Genomic DNA, 17,956 nt, shown 5'->3' on the forward strand with positions numbered 1-17,956 from the left:
ATACATTTTATAATCAATATAAAATTCAAAAAATTCAATCTACTGTGTGTCTCGATTTTTTAATACAAGAGAAGTAACTTGCTTGACGGCTTTTTATATGTAATATTTTCACGCTAGGAGTGTGGGACATCTACCCTTCAATTATGCATGAACTTTTTTTTTTTTAGTTAAAAGGTTTTGCAGCTTGGTCAGTTAATAAAGGAAGGTGCAATTATGCGCACTGGAACACTGGATTTGTTTATTACAAGTATATGAAAGTAGTTTTCAGTTTTACTTGTTAATATAATGTAATATAATATAATAATGAAACTTTGCATTTCTTTCTCCACCGACTCATCTAGTTCAATCAACAACCGATTCACACCAAAATCACAGCATGTTCAGCATTGGATGCCCAAAAGCTCCGATTTTGCTTGCATAATTGTAGTGCACGTTGCCACTTTGTTTCCTTCTCCCATTTGGAGAACTGGCTGGAGTACAAAACACCAAAAACTAAAGCCTCTTGCCAACTACAGAACTAAAAACTCTCTCTGTCTCTCTCCCTCTCGCACACACTGTCTCTCTCCCACTTTCTAAAATTCTCTTTCTTTCAAGAAACGCACGCAAAATATTTATATTATAGCCTTTTGGGTTCTTTGATTCCAAGTTCGAATACCCATCATTTTATATGCTTTGTCTTTTTAGTGTTTCGTGTTTGTTCTTCTTCTGTCTGCATTCGTGGTCGTTCAACTGCTGTGTGAATAAGAAAAAAGAAAAGGAACAATCTTTATCTCTATCTTTATCCTTCACTATTATATAAAAATTCAATTTCTTTTTTCTTTTTGGTGTACTGTTTATCTTTGTGTGATATTTAAACAAGTATTTACTGGTGAGGGCGGTATTTTGGCAAATGGGTCATTTTTAAATCTCTCCAATTCGCTGAAAAAATGGATTTTTCTATCTTTTGAGGGCATCCATCATGGATCTGGAAACTGGGCTTTATCAAAAACAGGTAAAGGTGAGATGGGTATATTCACAAAACTATACATTGATTGTTAGTTGTTTAAGAGTAAATCCATTTCAGTTTTATTGCCAAATTAGCTGTCTCGTAAATATTTAATTCTTCTGTGTTTAAAGAAGCCCATTTCAGTTTTATGATTAAATTCATAATGCCTGAATTGTAAATTTTTAGTGAACTGTTTCAAACTTGCATCAAATTGTCTGTTAATCCCATTTAAGTTTCTTGACCAAATTTATGTTTTTGTGCAGAAAGAATCATGGAAAACAGTAATAACTTTGGCTTATCAAAGTCTAGGTGTTGTCTATGGAGATTTAAGCACTTCCCCATTGTATGTCTACAAGAGCACGTTTGCTGAAGATATTCGACACTCAGAGACTAATGAAGAGATTTTTGGGGTTCTGTCTTTTGTGTTTTGGACTCTCACTTTGGTCCCTTTGTTGAAGTATGTGTTTATAGTGCTAAGAGCTGATGATAATGGGGAAGGAGGGACTTTCGCTTTGTACTCGTTACTGTGTCGACACGCCCGAGTCAACTCACTGCCCAATTGTCAGGTTGCAGATGAGGAACTACATGAGTACAAGAAGGATAGTATTGGGTTGGCACCAAATTCAAATTTTGGGGCGAGCTTGAAATCGACTTTGGAGAAATACAGGGTGTTGCAGAGGTTTTTGCTTGTGTTGGCTTTGATTGGGACCTGTATGGTGATCGGTGATGGTGTCCTAACCCCTGCTATTTCTGGTAAGTAAGAGTTTTTTTCTTTTTTTTTTTTTTTTTTTTTTTTGGTTTGGGTCTCAGTTCCTATATTTTGTTTGTTCTTCTCGCTATTGGCTTGATTTTTGATCAATGGGGTGATTTTTTTTTTCTGTTGCAGTATTTTCTGCAGTTTCTGGGCTTGAGCTTTCGATGTCGAAAGAGCATCACAAATGTAACGTTTTCTTCCCCACTTCTTCTTCTTCTTCTTCCATTTTTTATTTATCAATATCTGTAGGTTGTCCATGTCTTCAACACAGTAGTTTGTTCGTGGTTGACTATTTGGGAGACCAGTGTTCGGCATTAGTTCTATAGTTTGTGTTTCTTTTCGCAAATAATTTCTAACCTGAGTACTTTTGGTTGGAATTGCTGGATTGTAATGCCAACTAAAGGCAGTTTCGGAGTCATATTTTCCTTTTGCTTCAAATTCAACTTTCATCACTCATGATTGATGCTTTATAAGCCCCATGATTTTACTTTGTCAAGTTGTGCAAAGCCTTCAGTTCACATGCTAAACTGTTATTTTTAGACATCTAGTTACGAATTCTTGGATATGCCCAAACTAGTAAAATTAAATTCATTCTCTTTTCAATCGTATATTGCCAATGGTCCTTTGTGTTTAATTCCCACTGCTTTTGAATACCAGAGGCCTTGTGATACCTAACAGGTTTCAACTCCTATGAGCCCAAGTTGGTTGATTTATATAATGGCTGGTAGGTCATCTCTACAAGTGGCTTGGTTTGGTGGTGGGTGGGGTACAGCTTGTTGAACTAGTCCAGGCTGATATGAAGGTTCAGAGCGTATGGGACCTGAGTTCCACTAATTAAATATGTGCAGACATATTGCAAATTTTTTCTTTTCTTTTTAATCAGTTAATGTGAGAACTTTTTGTAGAATAGGAACAACAGATATTTAATAATTTTTAATTTTTGTTCTGAGGTTCAACAGTTGTGAAACAGCTGCATCGTATTATTTTATTCCTACTTCCAATATTTGCTGTTGCTGCTTCTGCTAGCCTCCTCGTTTATCTTATTCCCACCTGAGCAGATCAAATTCTAGAATGTTTTTCCTACTATACCATAAATGACATGCCTTTTACATTGACATTTGCTTTTGAAAATTCATTAACTTTGCAGATGTAGAAGTTCCAGTTGCATGCATCATACTGATAGGTTTGTTTGCCCTTCAACATTATGGCACCCACAGGGTTGGATTCTTGTTTGCACCAGTGGTTCTAACTTGGCTTTTGTGCATCAGTACCATTGGGATATATAATATTGTACACTGGAATCCTCATGTGTACCAAGCGTTATCACCATATTATATGTACAAGTTTTTGAGGAAAACTCAAAGAGGAGGTTGGATGTCCTTGGGTGGGATTTTGTTGTGCATAACAGGTAAGTATTTGATTAACTTTGTCTGTACACTGTTTACAAGCAACATTGTCATGCCTGAGTTTTTAATGGACCTTTTCATCATTCAGGCTCAGAAGCTATGTTCGCTGATCTGGGACACTTTTCTCAATTGTCAATCAAGGTATATATCCTTACAAAGATTCACTCTATGATGCAATTTGAACTCTGTAATACATTTTGCAGTACACTTCTAGTATTTTGACACTGTAAGGACTAAGGACCAATTAGAAGCAACCCACTAGGTTTATGGGTCATGATATTTAAGAGCTTATTCTTATTTTATAAAAGCTTCCTGCTCAACGAAGTGTCTGATATGCTCATATGCACCTATTATTACCTGGCAATGGAAAATGAGAATACTAAAATTTTCAATACAATTTGAAGGGCTTTTTCCCCTCTCCTCCCCCATCCCTTCCCCCTGCATTTCTATTGTGGAATCATGCCCCTCATAAATACTTTTACTTTTGTAGAAAATTTTTTATCACAACATACTAGATTTTGTGTGATATAACTCATCTTCTGTTGACGTATATTTACTACAAATGCTGCTGCCAACCTGTTTCACCATAGCACTCTTCATTTCTCTCATTATTGAGTACTAAATTTCTTGAGATGTGCAAGTTAATATTGTGTTGGGCTTGGACTTGGACATCCCTTTTTCTTCAGAAAAGACTTTTAAATCGCTTCTTGAAAATTTTTTGGTTGGCAGTGTCAACTGCTTTTTACTGAATTGAATTAAAAGACTCGTGTTCTGTTAAGAAAAAGTTTGTTCCACAGTGCATCTTAAATTCTCCGAGAAATATTTTACTTAGGATACATTTAAAGTTTTAGAGGGAAAGCATTGATGCAATAGTAAGATTACTTCTTTGTGACCAGAAGGTCATGAGAGTGGTGGAAATAGCCTCTTTGTAAAAAGCTAGAGGAAGGCTATGTATGATAAGCATCCCTTTCTTAACCCTTACAGAGTCGGGGGCCTTGTGCACAAGGGATTCCCTTTATACACTATAGTTTTCACGTGCAAAATTTCTTAATAAATTAACATCTATGATCTTCATATGCTTTTAGGGGTAAGGTTTTCAGGGTTCAGAAAGTCAATCATTCAGTTTTACCCTCCTTCGGATTGTTTATAATAGCCCAAAAGTACTCATTATTCTTCAGCCAACTGTCACTTTAAAAGCAACAACTTTGTCTAATGGGCATTCACGTTTCTCCAGATTGCTTTCACCTCTTTGGTATATCCATCCTTGGTTCTTGCATATATGGGGCAAGCTGCCTATCTATCTAAGCATCATGTTGTTGATGGTGATTACCGAATTGGATTTTATGTATCTGTACCAGGTATGCCCCTTGAGTTGTTTTTGTTGAGGTTATATGTTTTGGATTGTGGGGGATTTTAGTTAAAGAGATGTACTCACATTATTTTTGGCAGATAAATTAAGATGGCCAGTTTTTGTCATAGCCATACTTGCTGCAGTAGTGGGAAGTCAAGCTATCATCACTGGAACTTTCTCGATAATCAAACAATGCTCTGCTTTGGGTTGCTTCCCTAGGGTAAAAATTGTCCACACATCATCCAAAATCCATGGTCAGATCTACATCCCAGAGATTAACTGGACTTTGATGCTGTTGTGCTTGGCTGTCACTGTTGGTTTTAGAGACACTAAACGTATGGGTAATGCCTCAGGTATGATTACAGTGACATTCTCAATTTTAAGGTGTGATAAATATAGAAATCTAACATCTGTATTGTAGTTTCTGAGGATGATAAAGTAGGTGCTCATGCTTGTTTGATTAAATATATTTTGTGGAGTATGTTACATTTTAGGTCTAGTAAAGCATGTCAAAAGAATCATGATACAGGTTTGGTATACAGTGGTTTAGGAACAGCTGTTGAACAGTTGAAGGGGCTTCTATGAAGCTACCAATGATAAAATCTTGATGGAATGAGATCATTATTAGATGATAGTCTGCAGAAACCCTGAATATTTTCAACAGTATGAAATGAATATTCCAAATCAAATTATTTATATTACTGTGATTAGATGTTCCACCTGTCTGTTTATTATTTGTTAGGTGATGTTAATGTATGAAAATATGTAGCCATGCCTATGTTATTGTATTGATATAATATGCCAGAATGGCAGGGCAAAAACATGAAAATCCACACCAAAGACGAATGTTCTGTGCCCAGGGAAGAGTGTAGACTGTAGACTTGGACTGTTGTCTAGGAATTTAATAGAGAAAAATGAAGCTACTTGAAACCTAATTTGGAACACCTAAAGATTTTAAAGTAAAAGCTGGATATAGTTAGAACAAACGCTGCATAATGTAGATCTGTTTTGTTTAAATTTTGCCAAAAGTTCAGGATTTTTCAAGATCCTAAGATGTGAAACAGTTAAGGCTGAGAATTCTGGATTCTCTCATAGTGCTTCTAAAAAAGTTCTCATGTGCATGAAAGGAACCACTAATTTTGATATAATCAAAACATGAAATTTCATTATTTATTTTTCTAATTTTTTTGTGAATGTTTATTAACTAGTTGCTTCTTGTGGAGCAGGTTTGGCAGTTATAACTGTTATGCTGGTTACCACCTGCCTAATGTCTCTGGTAATTGTCTTATGTTGGCACAAGAGTGTTTTTCTTGCAATATGCTTTGTATTCTTTTTCGGCACAATTGAAGCCCTCTACTTCACTGCTTCCCTCATAAAGTTCCTGGAAGGGGCCTGGGTCCCAATTGCCCTTTCATTCATCTTCTTGATCATTATGTGTGTCTGGCACTTCGGCACTCTCAAAAAGTATGAATATGATGTCCAAAACAAGGTCTCTATTAACTGGCTACTAAGCTTGGGTCCGAGCCTTGGTATTGTGCGTGTCCCAGGAATTGGTCTCATACACACTGAGCTTGTCTCTGGAATCCCAGCAATCTTCTCCCACTTTGTCACCAACCTTCCAGCATTCCACCAAGTCCTAGTCTTTCTCTGCATTAAATCTGTCCCAGTTCCACATGTTAGGCCTGAGGAGCGGTTTCTGGTCGGCCATGTCGGTCCAAGAGAATATAGGCTCTACAGGTGCATTGTGCGGTATGGATACCGTGATTTCCACAAAGATGACATGGAGTTTGAGAAGGATCTTGTATGTAGCATAGCAGAGTATATACGCTCAGGAAAAATGGAACCTAAAGGTGCAAATGATGATGTGGGGAAGGAAGATGATAAAATGACGGTAGTTGGGACGTGTTCAACACATACAGATGGAATCCAATTGAGTGAGGATGATGGTGATATCAAAGAGTCAGCCAGCACATCAGAGTTGAGAGAGATAAGATCACCGCCAGTGATCCACCATAGGAAAAGAGTGAGATTTATCATACCAGAAAGCCCGCAGATTGACCAAGGCACTAGGGAAGAATTGCAGGAACTAATGGAAGCTAGGGAAGCTGGGATTGCTTACATATTAGGGCACTCATATATGAGAGCCAAGCAAGGATCAAGCATGCTGAAGAAGCTTGTAATTAATTATGGGTATGAATTCCTAAGGAGGAACAGTAGGGCACAGGCCTATGCTCTAAATGTACCACATGCATCTACACTAGAGGTAGGAATGATCTACCGTGTTTAGTTTTGGTTATACAGGATATACTTTGTCATGTACATTTTGTATTACTGTGAAATAGATCAATCACCACCTTTAGTTTTTTAGGTGGATTATAGAGCGATGATAGGCCCTAGTTTTTTATTTTTGGTAATTAGCTTGTAGTTTTGAACCTGAAAAAAGAGTAAAAAGGGAAAGAATAACATCACCAGCACAGAAATGGGAGTCTTTTATTCTGGTAATTTTTCATTTAAAAGCCACCAATAGATATAGTTATGGTAATTATGGCTTGTTTGGTTTAATCGTTAAATGTAACTGATAGCTATTACTATTAGCTGGTAGCTGATGATATGATAGCGAATTTATATTAAGTGTTAGGTAAAACAATGTTTAGATGTTGCTGTTTACATATAAAATAATAAATACGGATATATATCATATAATTTATTTTATTATTGAAATAAATATAAAAATATAATTATTGATTTATTATATTATATTATTTATTTTATTATTAAAATAAAAATATAATTAAATTCCTTAAAAAAATAATTAAATAATTTTAAAAATGTAATTATAAAATAATTAAGTAATTATTTTTGTATTTTTGTTTATAAAGAAAAAAAATCTTATAATTTTAAGTTTTTAGAAAAAACTTATTTTTTTATAATAAATAAATATTTTATATTTTATGTTATTAATAAAAAATATTTTAATAAAATTGCAATATGCTAATTAAAGTATTAAGATTGTAAAATAAAAAGATAAAAGTAAACAACACTAATAATATTGATTTTCGAGTTGCATGAAAAAAGATAGTATAGTTTAAATAAAAAATAAAATCAAATCAGATATTAGCCGACGAGAAATAGCTCTAATAATAAATTTAATATAAATTACCACTGACGAGTATTATATAAATTGTCCATTAGTTATCAGTATTATTTTTTTAAAATTATCAAACACCTTAATAATACATCTATTTAGGTGTCTATTAATTATCAGTTATGCCAAAAAAGTGAATTGAACCCCCTTTAATATGATTGTCCATCAAAGGCATGGATGGATGTTGCAGCTGGTAAACTTGTTAGCTATTGGAACTCTCCAATTCTCAACAAGGACAGTATTTCCATATTTCAAGCGGGTAAATTCATGGATGTTCGTGTTTCAAGGAGAAACTTTAAACCAAAACCAATTTACATATAGAATTCTTTCTTTTTTCTTCTCCATCATGGATTCTTTAGACTACATAATGGATGTAACTCGACATTTTTTGCTTATCAAAGAAGAAAAGGTTGCATTTTTACTACTAAAAATTTCCCAATAAGGCGAGGATGGATAAGCCTGATGTGGTGGGTAATTGGGCTTGTCCATTGGCAAATCCTCTTGAGAGCTCACAATGTGCAGGACTATTCACTATTCAGAATGGGCTTAATTTGGGTAAAACAGAAATGCTCTTCTTGGGACCATGCCGCATCTGGAAATAATAAAGGATAGGATAGCTTTTAGGATTGGGAGAGAGTAGGGATTTGAATTCTTGACACCATTGATTAAATTACCAGATCTCATTTCCTTCTTCTCTTCCTTCCTTTTCTCTCTTATATGAGGTTTTCTTACAAAATCAGGCCTAGTTGTTAGTAGAAGATAACCTTTCCTTTTTTATAGAAGTATTCAACACTCAACGGTCATTCACAAAAGTAGTTCAAACCTGAGGTTTTATAAATAAAATTTCAATTCTTAACTGTTAAAGGGACTCTTAAAAACAAATTCTTATGCTTCTAACAATCATAACCTTTAGGCTTTAGCTAAAAGAGAGATTATGACTAAAATTAACTAGAGATCAATCGTTTGCTCCAATTTCATCAAAATCCTATAATCTCGAAGACATATATCATGACCCTTGCCATCCCAAGAAGGCTTATAATAAAAGATTATTTGCAAAAAGAAATCTGTATATAAATATAATGTTAAGAAGAGTGTGTGTGTGTGCATGTGTGTGTGTGTGTGTGTGTGTGTGTGTATATATATATCTTATGTGCTCTCATTCATTCATTGAGCAAGAAATAGCAACAGAAGGCATTTTCATTTAGCATGGAGAATCAAACAATCGATCCTAATCATGCATTAAAATCCACTGACTACTAGCAATTAAGTCATGAAGCAATCAAGAAATATGCACTTTTACACTTCATTCATCAATAGAGTCTTCCAAATTCTCTTCTCATCAATCTTGAAACTTCACACTCTTCCAAAACTTCTTGTAATCTTTTAAACCTGAAATATATCCAGAGGTTAATTATCACTTGCAGTCAAAGTTCTTAATTAGTCTTTGCATTATGATGCTGCACCAAGATGTACCATCATATAAAAGAATATTGTAACAAGCAAGGCATCGCATTAAAAGATTTGGGTGAGAGTAGCTCAATCATTTGCAATAAACAATAACACACAGCAAGTTCCAATGGAAGCAGATATAGAAATGTTTAAACAAAGCATTAGCAGCTTAATTTTTAATTCAAATAAGAGGCATCCCGAGGATCACATTTAACAAAGCTAATATCGTTGCCCATAAATTAACAATAGTAATAGAGCAGATTCTTTATCGTTTTGGACAATGTGCATTCAAATTGTAAATGTATTTGTCAAGCAATCATCAAACAAAGGGAAACAAAACCAATGGAAAAGGAAACAAGCTATAGATGAAGGCAAGATTAGGTTTAACCCCAATGACCTATGGTATGTAGAGGGAATATTTTAACTTTCTTGGGATCATAATATATATAAAACACACACTCTTATGAGAATGAGGCACTCCAAAATCGAGGCAATTCGCATAATTTATCGGTTATTCAAGAAAATTAAATTGTATTCTAGCTCATGTTTGATAATTAGCCAACAAGCAAATCTCAGCAAATGCTGGAGTTATACTCCAAAGTTAATATTCAATGCGAGCATCAGATATACTTAATTAGAAAGTTGAGTGCTAGCTCTAACCATTCTCTTTGGCAGAAAACCCAAGTTTTTTGCAACCATATGTAGAACTATGTATCAACATTATTCTTGCAGGTCTTTTATCGTAAATATATACAGAAAGTCTTTTGAGATGGCCTTAAATGATGAACGGTTAGGATATCTTATGGATTTAATTCTTGATCAGTGAAAGAAAGGGTTAATAAAAAGAAAAAAAATCCTCTGAAATCATATATCAGAAAATTAATTTTGTGCTATCTGGTGAAATTTACTGGGTTAGGAAGGGATTGAAGGAAAGTATGAAAAAGCAAGCTAGGCAACTGTCTTTATTAGGTAAAAAATTTAGGTATTAGGCCCATAAAGAAAGGGAATTAACTAAAAATTATAAGAACTATATTTTCTCAGAAAATAGTACTAATATTCTACAAGAATTCAAGATTGCACTAGATTAGAGAAAAGGATAATAGGGGGTGGTTGGGGAGAGTCAATTAGGGTTTCTGATTTGCCTGAACATTTCTAGGGTTCCTAGCTTTTTTATTTATAGCAACAAAAGTGCATGTTTCAAAGTATGCAGCAGCAATTCAAAAATTGACAGTAAGTGATCTGCCTTCACCGGTTATATATAATCCCGCACAACGCCTCTCTCTCTTTCTCTTTCTCTTCCTTCATAAGCGCTGCATATACCCAAACGCCACCGACCGAAGATCATCGGAATCTTGATAGGTCCATTGCCTGTTGTCAGCTGTTTGCATTTCAAGGGAAGAAACGGAATGAGAAGCCTCTTCAAAGCTATCGAATGAAGTACTTGTTGAAGAATTTCCATAATTTCCCATGGAGTATGGATCCATGAACCCATTTTCTCCATATGCTGTCTTTGCAGTAGTGAGGCTTTGATTGAATTGTGGCACCACGTTTGAATTCTCTGACTGAAACCAGCTGCTTTGAAGATCTTGATGAAGATAAGCTGGTTTTCCATGGTACTTTTCATTAGGGTTTGCTGTGGCAGAGCCATTGAGCAAACTTTGAGCCGCTTGTTCTTTGATAGAAGCAAGTTGTGCCTGTAGAGTCATGACCTGCAGGGTTTAAAATGAAGGAAAAAGAATTGATGAAATTATAGTGAAGAAAAGAACTAGGGTTTGGACAATCAATTACAAATACAAGGTCAAAAGGGTGCCCAAACCTGCTGTTGGAGAGCAAAAATGTGTGAAACACAGCCATAGATGGGATCTTGAAGCCTAGCTTGAGCTTCATAAGAAATTGTAACTGCAGCTTCACATCGATCACTCACGGGGAGGTGAGCAAGCAACTTTGACGCATTGCTTGCACCAAAAACCTTGTGAATGGCTGCAAAATGTGTAGCACCTTGTTCATGGCAGAAATAAGGTGCAAAAACACAACCCCTCACACATTTCCTTCTCAAGAACTTGCAAGCTCCACAAGGAGAACCAGAACCAGTCATCTTGATCTTTGGTGGGTTTTTGCTTTTCTTGCTGTTTTTTATTTTTCCTTTCTTTTTTTTTTCCTTGGTGTGTTTTCTCAGCTTTGTGCAAGCATTATCACCATGCTTATAAACACTAGAGGAGGAGAGAGGTGGATCATATTATAATGAATACTTAATTACAATTGGTTCCCTTAATGGGCTACATATTGATTATTTATTCCTCACAAAACTATCTTCCACCCTTCCATCTTAAATTTTTATACCCTCCAAATGAGATTCCTTTTAATATCCTTAAACGACAAAAAAGCTAGCATAAACCAAACCCATTTCAATTTGCTTCATGATTGGATTTATTATAGTTTAATTTTTTGCTTTCCTAGCTCTTTGTATGTGATAACTGGAACTACATTTTCCTGTTTAATATACTAGGAGGATATCTCTAGTAAAATAGAGGATTAATTATTAGATTTGAGTGAAAAATCTTGCTTTTCCTCTCAAGGTTTAGCTATAGTTGAAGAAGAAAATCAGCATATATATATTGGGCTACACATGGGTTTTGATTGCAGAGAAATTTGCCCCCCCAAAAATGATGTTTTCTATGCTGTAACTTCTTAGGTCTTGTGATACATATAAAGACAAAAGGGTCAAATAGAGAAAACGCAGAGCAGATAGTGAATCGGATGTGATTAGGCAAGAAAATAATTAAACATTTTAATAATTTAACTAGACCTGTCTCCACATCAATAGATCACTCATACCTAAACTGATGACTCTAAAACAGATTATGCATTTTTTTTTTCAAAATGAATCACCTGATTTTTTTTGTGATCCACATTAATCTTTTATTTTATTTTTGTTTCTGTTCTCATTTTTATTTATTATTAACATGTTCATATATATATAAAAGATTTTATACATTGTGTTTTTGAAAAATGACTTTCTTTTTTTGAAAAAAAAAAAGATGTATGAATATTTTCTTTTTTTTATATTACATATTTAAGGAAAGGAAGAGTTGAAATTAAGTAATCTTAATATATGCAATTATCACCATAATATGCGAAACCAAGTTTAATGAATGATTACTGCGTCCTACTTGACTAATGAAAGAGTAACACGTATTCTGAGATACCCTCTAATTACGAAACACGTATTTTGTCAATCAATCACTGTTTTTTTTTATTTTTTTATTTTTTTTTTTTTGTGTAATACCCTAAAATAGCAAAGAATTTTCCAAAAGTTATTCTATCATATGTTTTCCGCTTTACTGTGAAATTACTTAAACTCGTCCTAAGGTTTACCATATTTCACAATTTTTTCTTCCAGAATGCTAAAAATGAGGCATCAAAGAAAAAAAAGAATAAAAATAAATAATTAAGAAGAAGAAACTAGTACTATAGTTGATTCAAGTTATTAATTATTGCAGAAACCACCTTTGGCAGTGCAACTGATGAAACTTCCTAACATGTGAAGAACACTATTTTTATAAGTTGAGTTTGCAGATATCCCAGCATGTGTGTCTGATATTGTTAATTTAAAGTGGCAAATCTTGACAGAAGAAATGATCAGGGTTGAGTTGGTTGAGGTAGCTGAATATATATATATATATATATATATATATATATATCAAGTTAACAGGTCATGTTCCAATATACATAAAGCTGACACACCTTAGTTTTTAGCCAGACAGTTAATATTCCATGTAATGAAACTGCCTAATGCATGTTTATTAATTAATTATTATATATCATTCATCACTTTGGTTTGGAGTGGATTCTGTGTTCTTCCAAAATTTCCTAAAAGTAACACCAATAATTTGGAATGTCAGTTCTTTATTAGCAAAAATTACACATGAATAACTATCTAAAACTAATTTAATATATGCTGTAAATTGTTAGCATCAAACAATTAATTCAATGCAGGCAGTCTTGTGCACTGAAATACATATTTATTATTCAATTGTGATTCAAATAAAGTTTGCAGACATATTAAAGCTTATTAAATAGCACAAGTTTATAGTTCCAGCCAAAGACCTTTCATTTTTACAGATCATTAGTACTGTAAGATCCCTCTCAAATTAATTGGGTTCGTTAGGGGACAAATAATTGTTAATATTCAACATTGATTGGAGGACTGTGATTAAGGGATTCTTAGCACTGATTAAGTACAGATAATCAGACCATAAAGGAAGCATATTCCAAAAATGAAAGAAACAAAAGATAGTGACACTGGAATAGAACGCTTGACTACAAAGGGAAGCACAAAGAGCAGAGAGAGAGAGAGAGAGAGAGAGAGAGAGAGACAGAGAGAGGGTTTCTCTTCCTTTCTGGTTCTGGTCTTTGATTTGTTTAAGCCTTGCAGGTCACAACTTGTCTAGCAATGCAGTATTATTATCATTAAGTAATCTTATATATAATCATTAATCATTTTCAGTCACTTCTTTCTGTCACAAATAGGCACCAACATGTAGACCTTGCCCAAATGTGCATTTTGGCCCCACATCCAATTCTAATAATGACACCCTAACTTAACCCTACCTCTCCCACACACTCTCTCTCACACAAGCAAATATGTAGACACCATTTAGGGCTTAAATCCCAATTAAACAAGTCATGATCATATATTTGTAGGTTCAGTCCTGATCATAATTTATCTTCTTTCTCTACATAATTCTTATTCACTGATCTTGTGCTTTCATGGGTTTAAATTCTGATAGCTCTATTAGTTCATCCCATGATATATATATATATATATTTTTTTTAAGATTCTAATAAATGCAAAATGTATATATATAAAATTAAATACCTAATAATTGAAATAGTGCTTTAATAAACTAATTCATCATTTTCACTTTCTTTCTTCCAATTTTGTTTGGTTGCTGGTCAATGCCCTACAAGATGATCTTAATGTACGCTTGTTGTGTCTGAATAAAAGGGCATTTTTTAAGTTTCGCAATTGATTTGATATCTGCAATAAAAACAAAACCTTAATTAATACTTGCTTATACCCAATTAAAGATTGATATTGCTTACCCAATTAAAATTGCAAAAAGATTTATAAAGAAAGATGGCCATATATATCCAATAGGCCACTATTGGAAGACACTGGTGGACTTATTAAGAAAGGGTTTGTGCATGGCATCTACCTTATTGGCTGCCATTAATCCCACCATCGAAAATGGCTTTGTTAAGTCATGTGTACTTGTTGGCCACTTAAGCTTGAAAAGGAGAAGAGTGATCTTGGAGACATCCAATCCCATATTAAATCCTTAATCCTTTTTTCTTTAGACAATAATGTAGGAGGGTTCATGTTCAAACTAATCCTAAAAGCACTATACAATATCAACTCATATTACTATATACACTTTGTGTTAGACTTTGATATTAATTAATATTTTTAAAACAATAACATAGATCAAGAAACATTCCTGAAGGATCTGTTATGCTTTCCAAATGTTCCACTTAATTCTTTACAAAAATAGGTCCATCTATTATTCATTATTCCTTCATTTCGTCCTTCATATAGTACCTGTTTGACATTAAAATTGAAATTGAGAGTTAAAACTGCTTTAAAAAAAATACAATTTTAGATGCTGTTAAAAAAAATAATTTACAAAAAAGTTTTTTATTATTTTGTTATTTTTATGATTAAAACTTATCAAATTTAATTTTATATTATTTTTTAATACTCTTTAACTAATGTATTTAAAAGAAATGCTTTTTTTTCAACAACAAATTCAATAACAATACCAAACAAATTTATAGTCTCTCCTCCAATAGCCCTAAAAGATCATATAATGTAAACAATAATTAATATTCTTTCCTATCCTATAAGAAACGTGTATCAAAACCTTTTATTTTTAATTATTTTTTTTCAAATTTACCCAATTTAATCCATTGATTGAAAATTTAACAATTCATTAAAATTAATAAGTGATTTATTTTATTTTATTTTATTTCCATTCTCCACCTCTCTCATGTTGCTAAAAAATTATTCAAGCTGTCTAGCTGCCAGCTAGAGATCTGATACTAATATAGGCTACTGGTTCCAACTTTTACACGAAAATGTATTGAAAGATTGCAAAGACTTGTTGCAAGATGCAGAAGGAGATAGAAGGAAGAAAGGTTGGAAAAGAAATCAATAAAATATACATTTTTAATTTAATTTTGAAGAATTGAATAAAAATATAACGAAAATTTAATTATTCTCAAAGAAAGAAGGTGCAGCTAGCTTACCTGTTTTATATTTTAATATTCATTTTTTAAGTAATTAAATTTTGTATTTTTTTTTTTGGGGTGGGAACTACCTAACAGCATGGACAAGACACAAATATGTATGGAAAAAAATGATAACAAATTAAATATTAATAAATTAATTAACTTGTATTTATTTATTTATTTTGCCTGTTTACCTACTTTTTGCTTCATGTCTTGAATAAAAGGATAACTTTTACCTTCGTTAATTAATTCATATTGGATGTTGGACAGGTATATAGATTCCTAAAGTTGCATTCTTGATCATACATATCTAAGACTTGGGATCGAATCTCGTAATTGGTCGGTATTGTGTGTTCAAAAATCTAAATTTAATGAGAAAATATAGGTCACTAAAAATTATGACACATGCTTAATTCTACACGATTCATAGGGCTAATTAGAGAAATAGAAGTCGTAAATGATCGTAGAGACTTATATGGAACCAAATAGATCTACACAGACACATGACTGACCATGACAAGTTTGCACTAATCTTGACCATTAATCTTATGAGCTCTACAAGCAACCTTGCTTGATTCTTTCCATGGGAGCTCGAAATTACCTTACTTGAGGTAATGTGCACACAAAGTCACCTTATGTGATCTAGTCACATGAAATAGGGAGGAGCTAGCTTCTGATTTGATAAATCTTGACATAATGACTGCACACAGAGTAAGACAGTGATCCCAAAATAACATGAAATGGCCATTGACTCCTTCAAAGGAATAAACAGCGGCACTCAACTGCAAGATAGCCATGACAAAAGATAATACACCAGCTTTCAGTACATGCACCAATTTATAAATGTATTCACCATGTTTACCTACATTAAGAAGCTAATTGACAACTTCTCATTGGATGTACTAAGCTATATAACGCTTGAAATATTAATTATATGGTTCTTCGAGATCCCACATCGTGTGACGAGAGTGTGGGTGAGTAAGTTATATAGAACCAAAGACTCTGTTAAAATTACAATGATTTTAACACTAATCCAGTTCTGTCTGTCCCTAACCTGTATACACGTATTTCTTTTTTTTTTAAAAAAAAAAAAAAATTAAATGAAAAAAAAAAAAGAGGGAGAGAGTCCACAAGAGGTTGAGGTTCGTGAGTGAATTGAATGTGCTCAGGGGCTGGTCCTTCGAGATCTCACATCGTGTGGTGAGAGTGTGCATGAGTGGGTTATATAAAACTAAAAACTCTATTAAAATTGTTATAGTTTTAATAGCAGTCCAGTCCTGTCCCTAACCCATATGCGCCTATTATTTAACTTTGATAGTAAAAAAAAAAAAAATTAGAATTGCCTAATTTTTAATTATATTCTCTGGCATTTATTATTCACTTTCTTTTCTGATCGCCAGTGTCTGAGTGCCAAGTTGAGAAGACTCCACCTTTAACCTATTCGCCTCTTGTTGTCTTGCAGGCCTCACCCTAGCTCACCAAGGTGACTGTTAAACTTCATCCAATGATCATCCCACCTACCAAGTGATTGTCTAAGCTCACCTAGTGATCTTAATTGCCGCGTCAAAGTCATTCAAAGGTTCACCAGATTTCAAAATTACAAGATTTGTATATTTTGCATTTGAATAAAGTAATTGGACTAGTGAAAGAAAGAGTTTAAGTAAAAAAATATATATCTAATTTTGATGGAAATACATATGAAAAGAGACATTATTTCAAACCTATAACCTTATATGGTTATTTTATTGATATTAAATATTTGAGCAAAGTATTCAAGCAAAGTAGATGAAGAATTAATACCAATTTGATACTGGAATTTAAATTAAATATGGAATTATCTAGTGAAACTTTTGATTTTGATTTGGTAAACCAAACATGGTTTAGTATAAATAAATAATTATATAAAAAAATGAATGTGATTGAAATGTCTAGATCATGATAATCATAGCAAATAAATGATATCAAAAAAAAAAATTATCAATTATAATCGAATGCCACTACTATAAACTCGATTTTATATAAAATTAAATTTAATAATTATTAAAATAAATATTTATATTTAAATTTATGTATCATTGTACACATTTTAATTATATAAATTTTGATATAATTATTTAATTTAATAATTATAAAATTTATTTTCATATAATAAATATACTCATTATAGTTATATATAAAAAAAGGTAGAATACATAAATTTACTCTTAAATTTTATTAAAAGAATTTTATGACACTCTAAACTTTTAAAATATTTTATGATACACTTTAATTTTTATAAATATATCATGATATATTTTAATTTTTATAAAATAAAATTAAAATATTATTTAATCTTTTAATATAGTGATCTACTTATTAGAATTAAAAAAAATTTTAATTTAATTTTATAAAAATTAAAATATATCATAATGTATTTATAAGAATAAAGTATATTATAAAACGTTTTGAAAATATGGGATGTGAATTTTTTTTTTTATAAAATTAAGGCACAAAATGGTGATTTCCGTTAATAAAAAATAAAGAGAAAAAGAAATGTTAAATATTCTTCCTCGGGATTGCGGTGCACGTGCCAATA

At 32.7% G+C, this 17,956-nt stretch overlaps 2 protein-coding genes across 4 annotated transcripts; one reads left to right on the top strand and one right to left on the bottom strand.

Moving 5' to 3' along the window:
• The first annotated feature begins 310 nt into the window (after window positions 1-310).
• LOC110648405 (potassium transporter 6) lies at window positions 311-6,880 on the top strand. Of its 2 annotated transcripts, none has more exons than XM_058129017.1 (8): window positions 311-997; window positions 1,249-1,738; window positions 1,872-1,925; window positions 2,887-3,147; window positions 3,234-3,286; window positions 4,380-4,503; window positions 4,595-4,849; window positions 5,723-6,880. In XM_058129017.1, exons 1-8 carry the CDS (start codon window positions 959-961, stop codon window positions 6,781-6,783), a joined length of 2,337 nt encoding a protein of 778 aa, XP_057985000.1. In that variant the 5' UTR covers window positions 311-958; the 3' UTR covers window positions 6,784-6,880. The 2 variants fall into 2 exon arrangements, with proteins under 2 accessions (XP_057985000.1, XP_057985001.1); XM_058129018.1 differs by having other exon boundaries at window positions 311-991.
• Window positions 6,881-8,822: 1,942 nt separating this feature from the next.
• LOC110648408 (LOB domain-containing protein 29-like) lies at window positions 8,823-11,341 on the bottom strand. 2 transcript variants are annotated; one of them, XR_002493582.2, is made up of 3 exons: window positions 10,907-11,341; window positions 10,340-10,799; window positions 8,823-9,030 (listed from the first exon to the last, which is right to left on the bottom strand). XR_002493582.2 is itself a non-coding variant. In XM_021802627.2 (2 exons), the coding sequence occupies exons 1-2, from the start codon at window positions 11,183-11,185 to the stop codon at window positions 10,392-10,394; spliced, it is 687 nt and encodes a 228-aa protein (XP_021658319.2). In that variant the 5' UTR covers window positions 11,186-11,340; the 3' UTR covers window positions 10,040-10,391. The 2 variants fall into 2 exon arrangements, 1 of the variants encoding a protein (XP_021658319.2); XM_021802627.2 differs by lacking the exon at window positions 8,823-9,030 and having other exon boundaries at window positions 10,040-10,799; window positions 10,907-11,340.
• Between the last annotated feature and the right edge of the window lie 6,615 nt (window positions 11,342-17,956).

The sequence above is a fragment of the Hevea brasiliensis genome, chromosome 10 (assembly GCF_030052815.1).
Source record: "Hevea brasiliensis isolate MT/VB/25A 57/8 chromosome 10, ASM3005281v1, whole genome shotgun sequence".
In the NCBI taxonomy this organism is placed as follows: domain Eukaryota; kingdom Viridiplantae; phylum Streptophyta; class Magnoliopsida; order Malpighiales; family Euphorbiaceae; genus Hevea; species Hevea brasiliensis.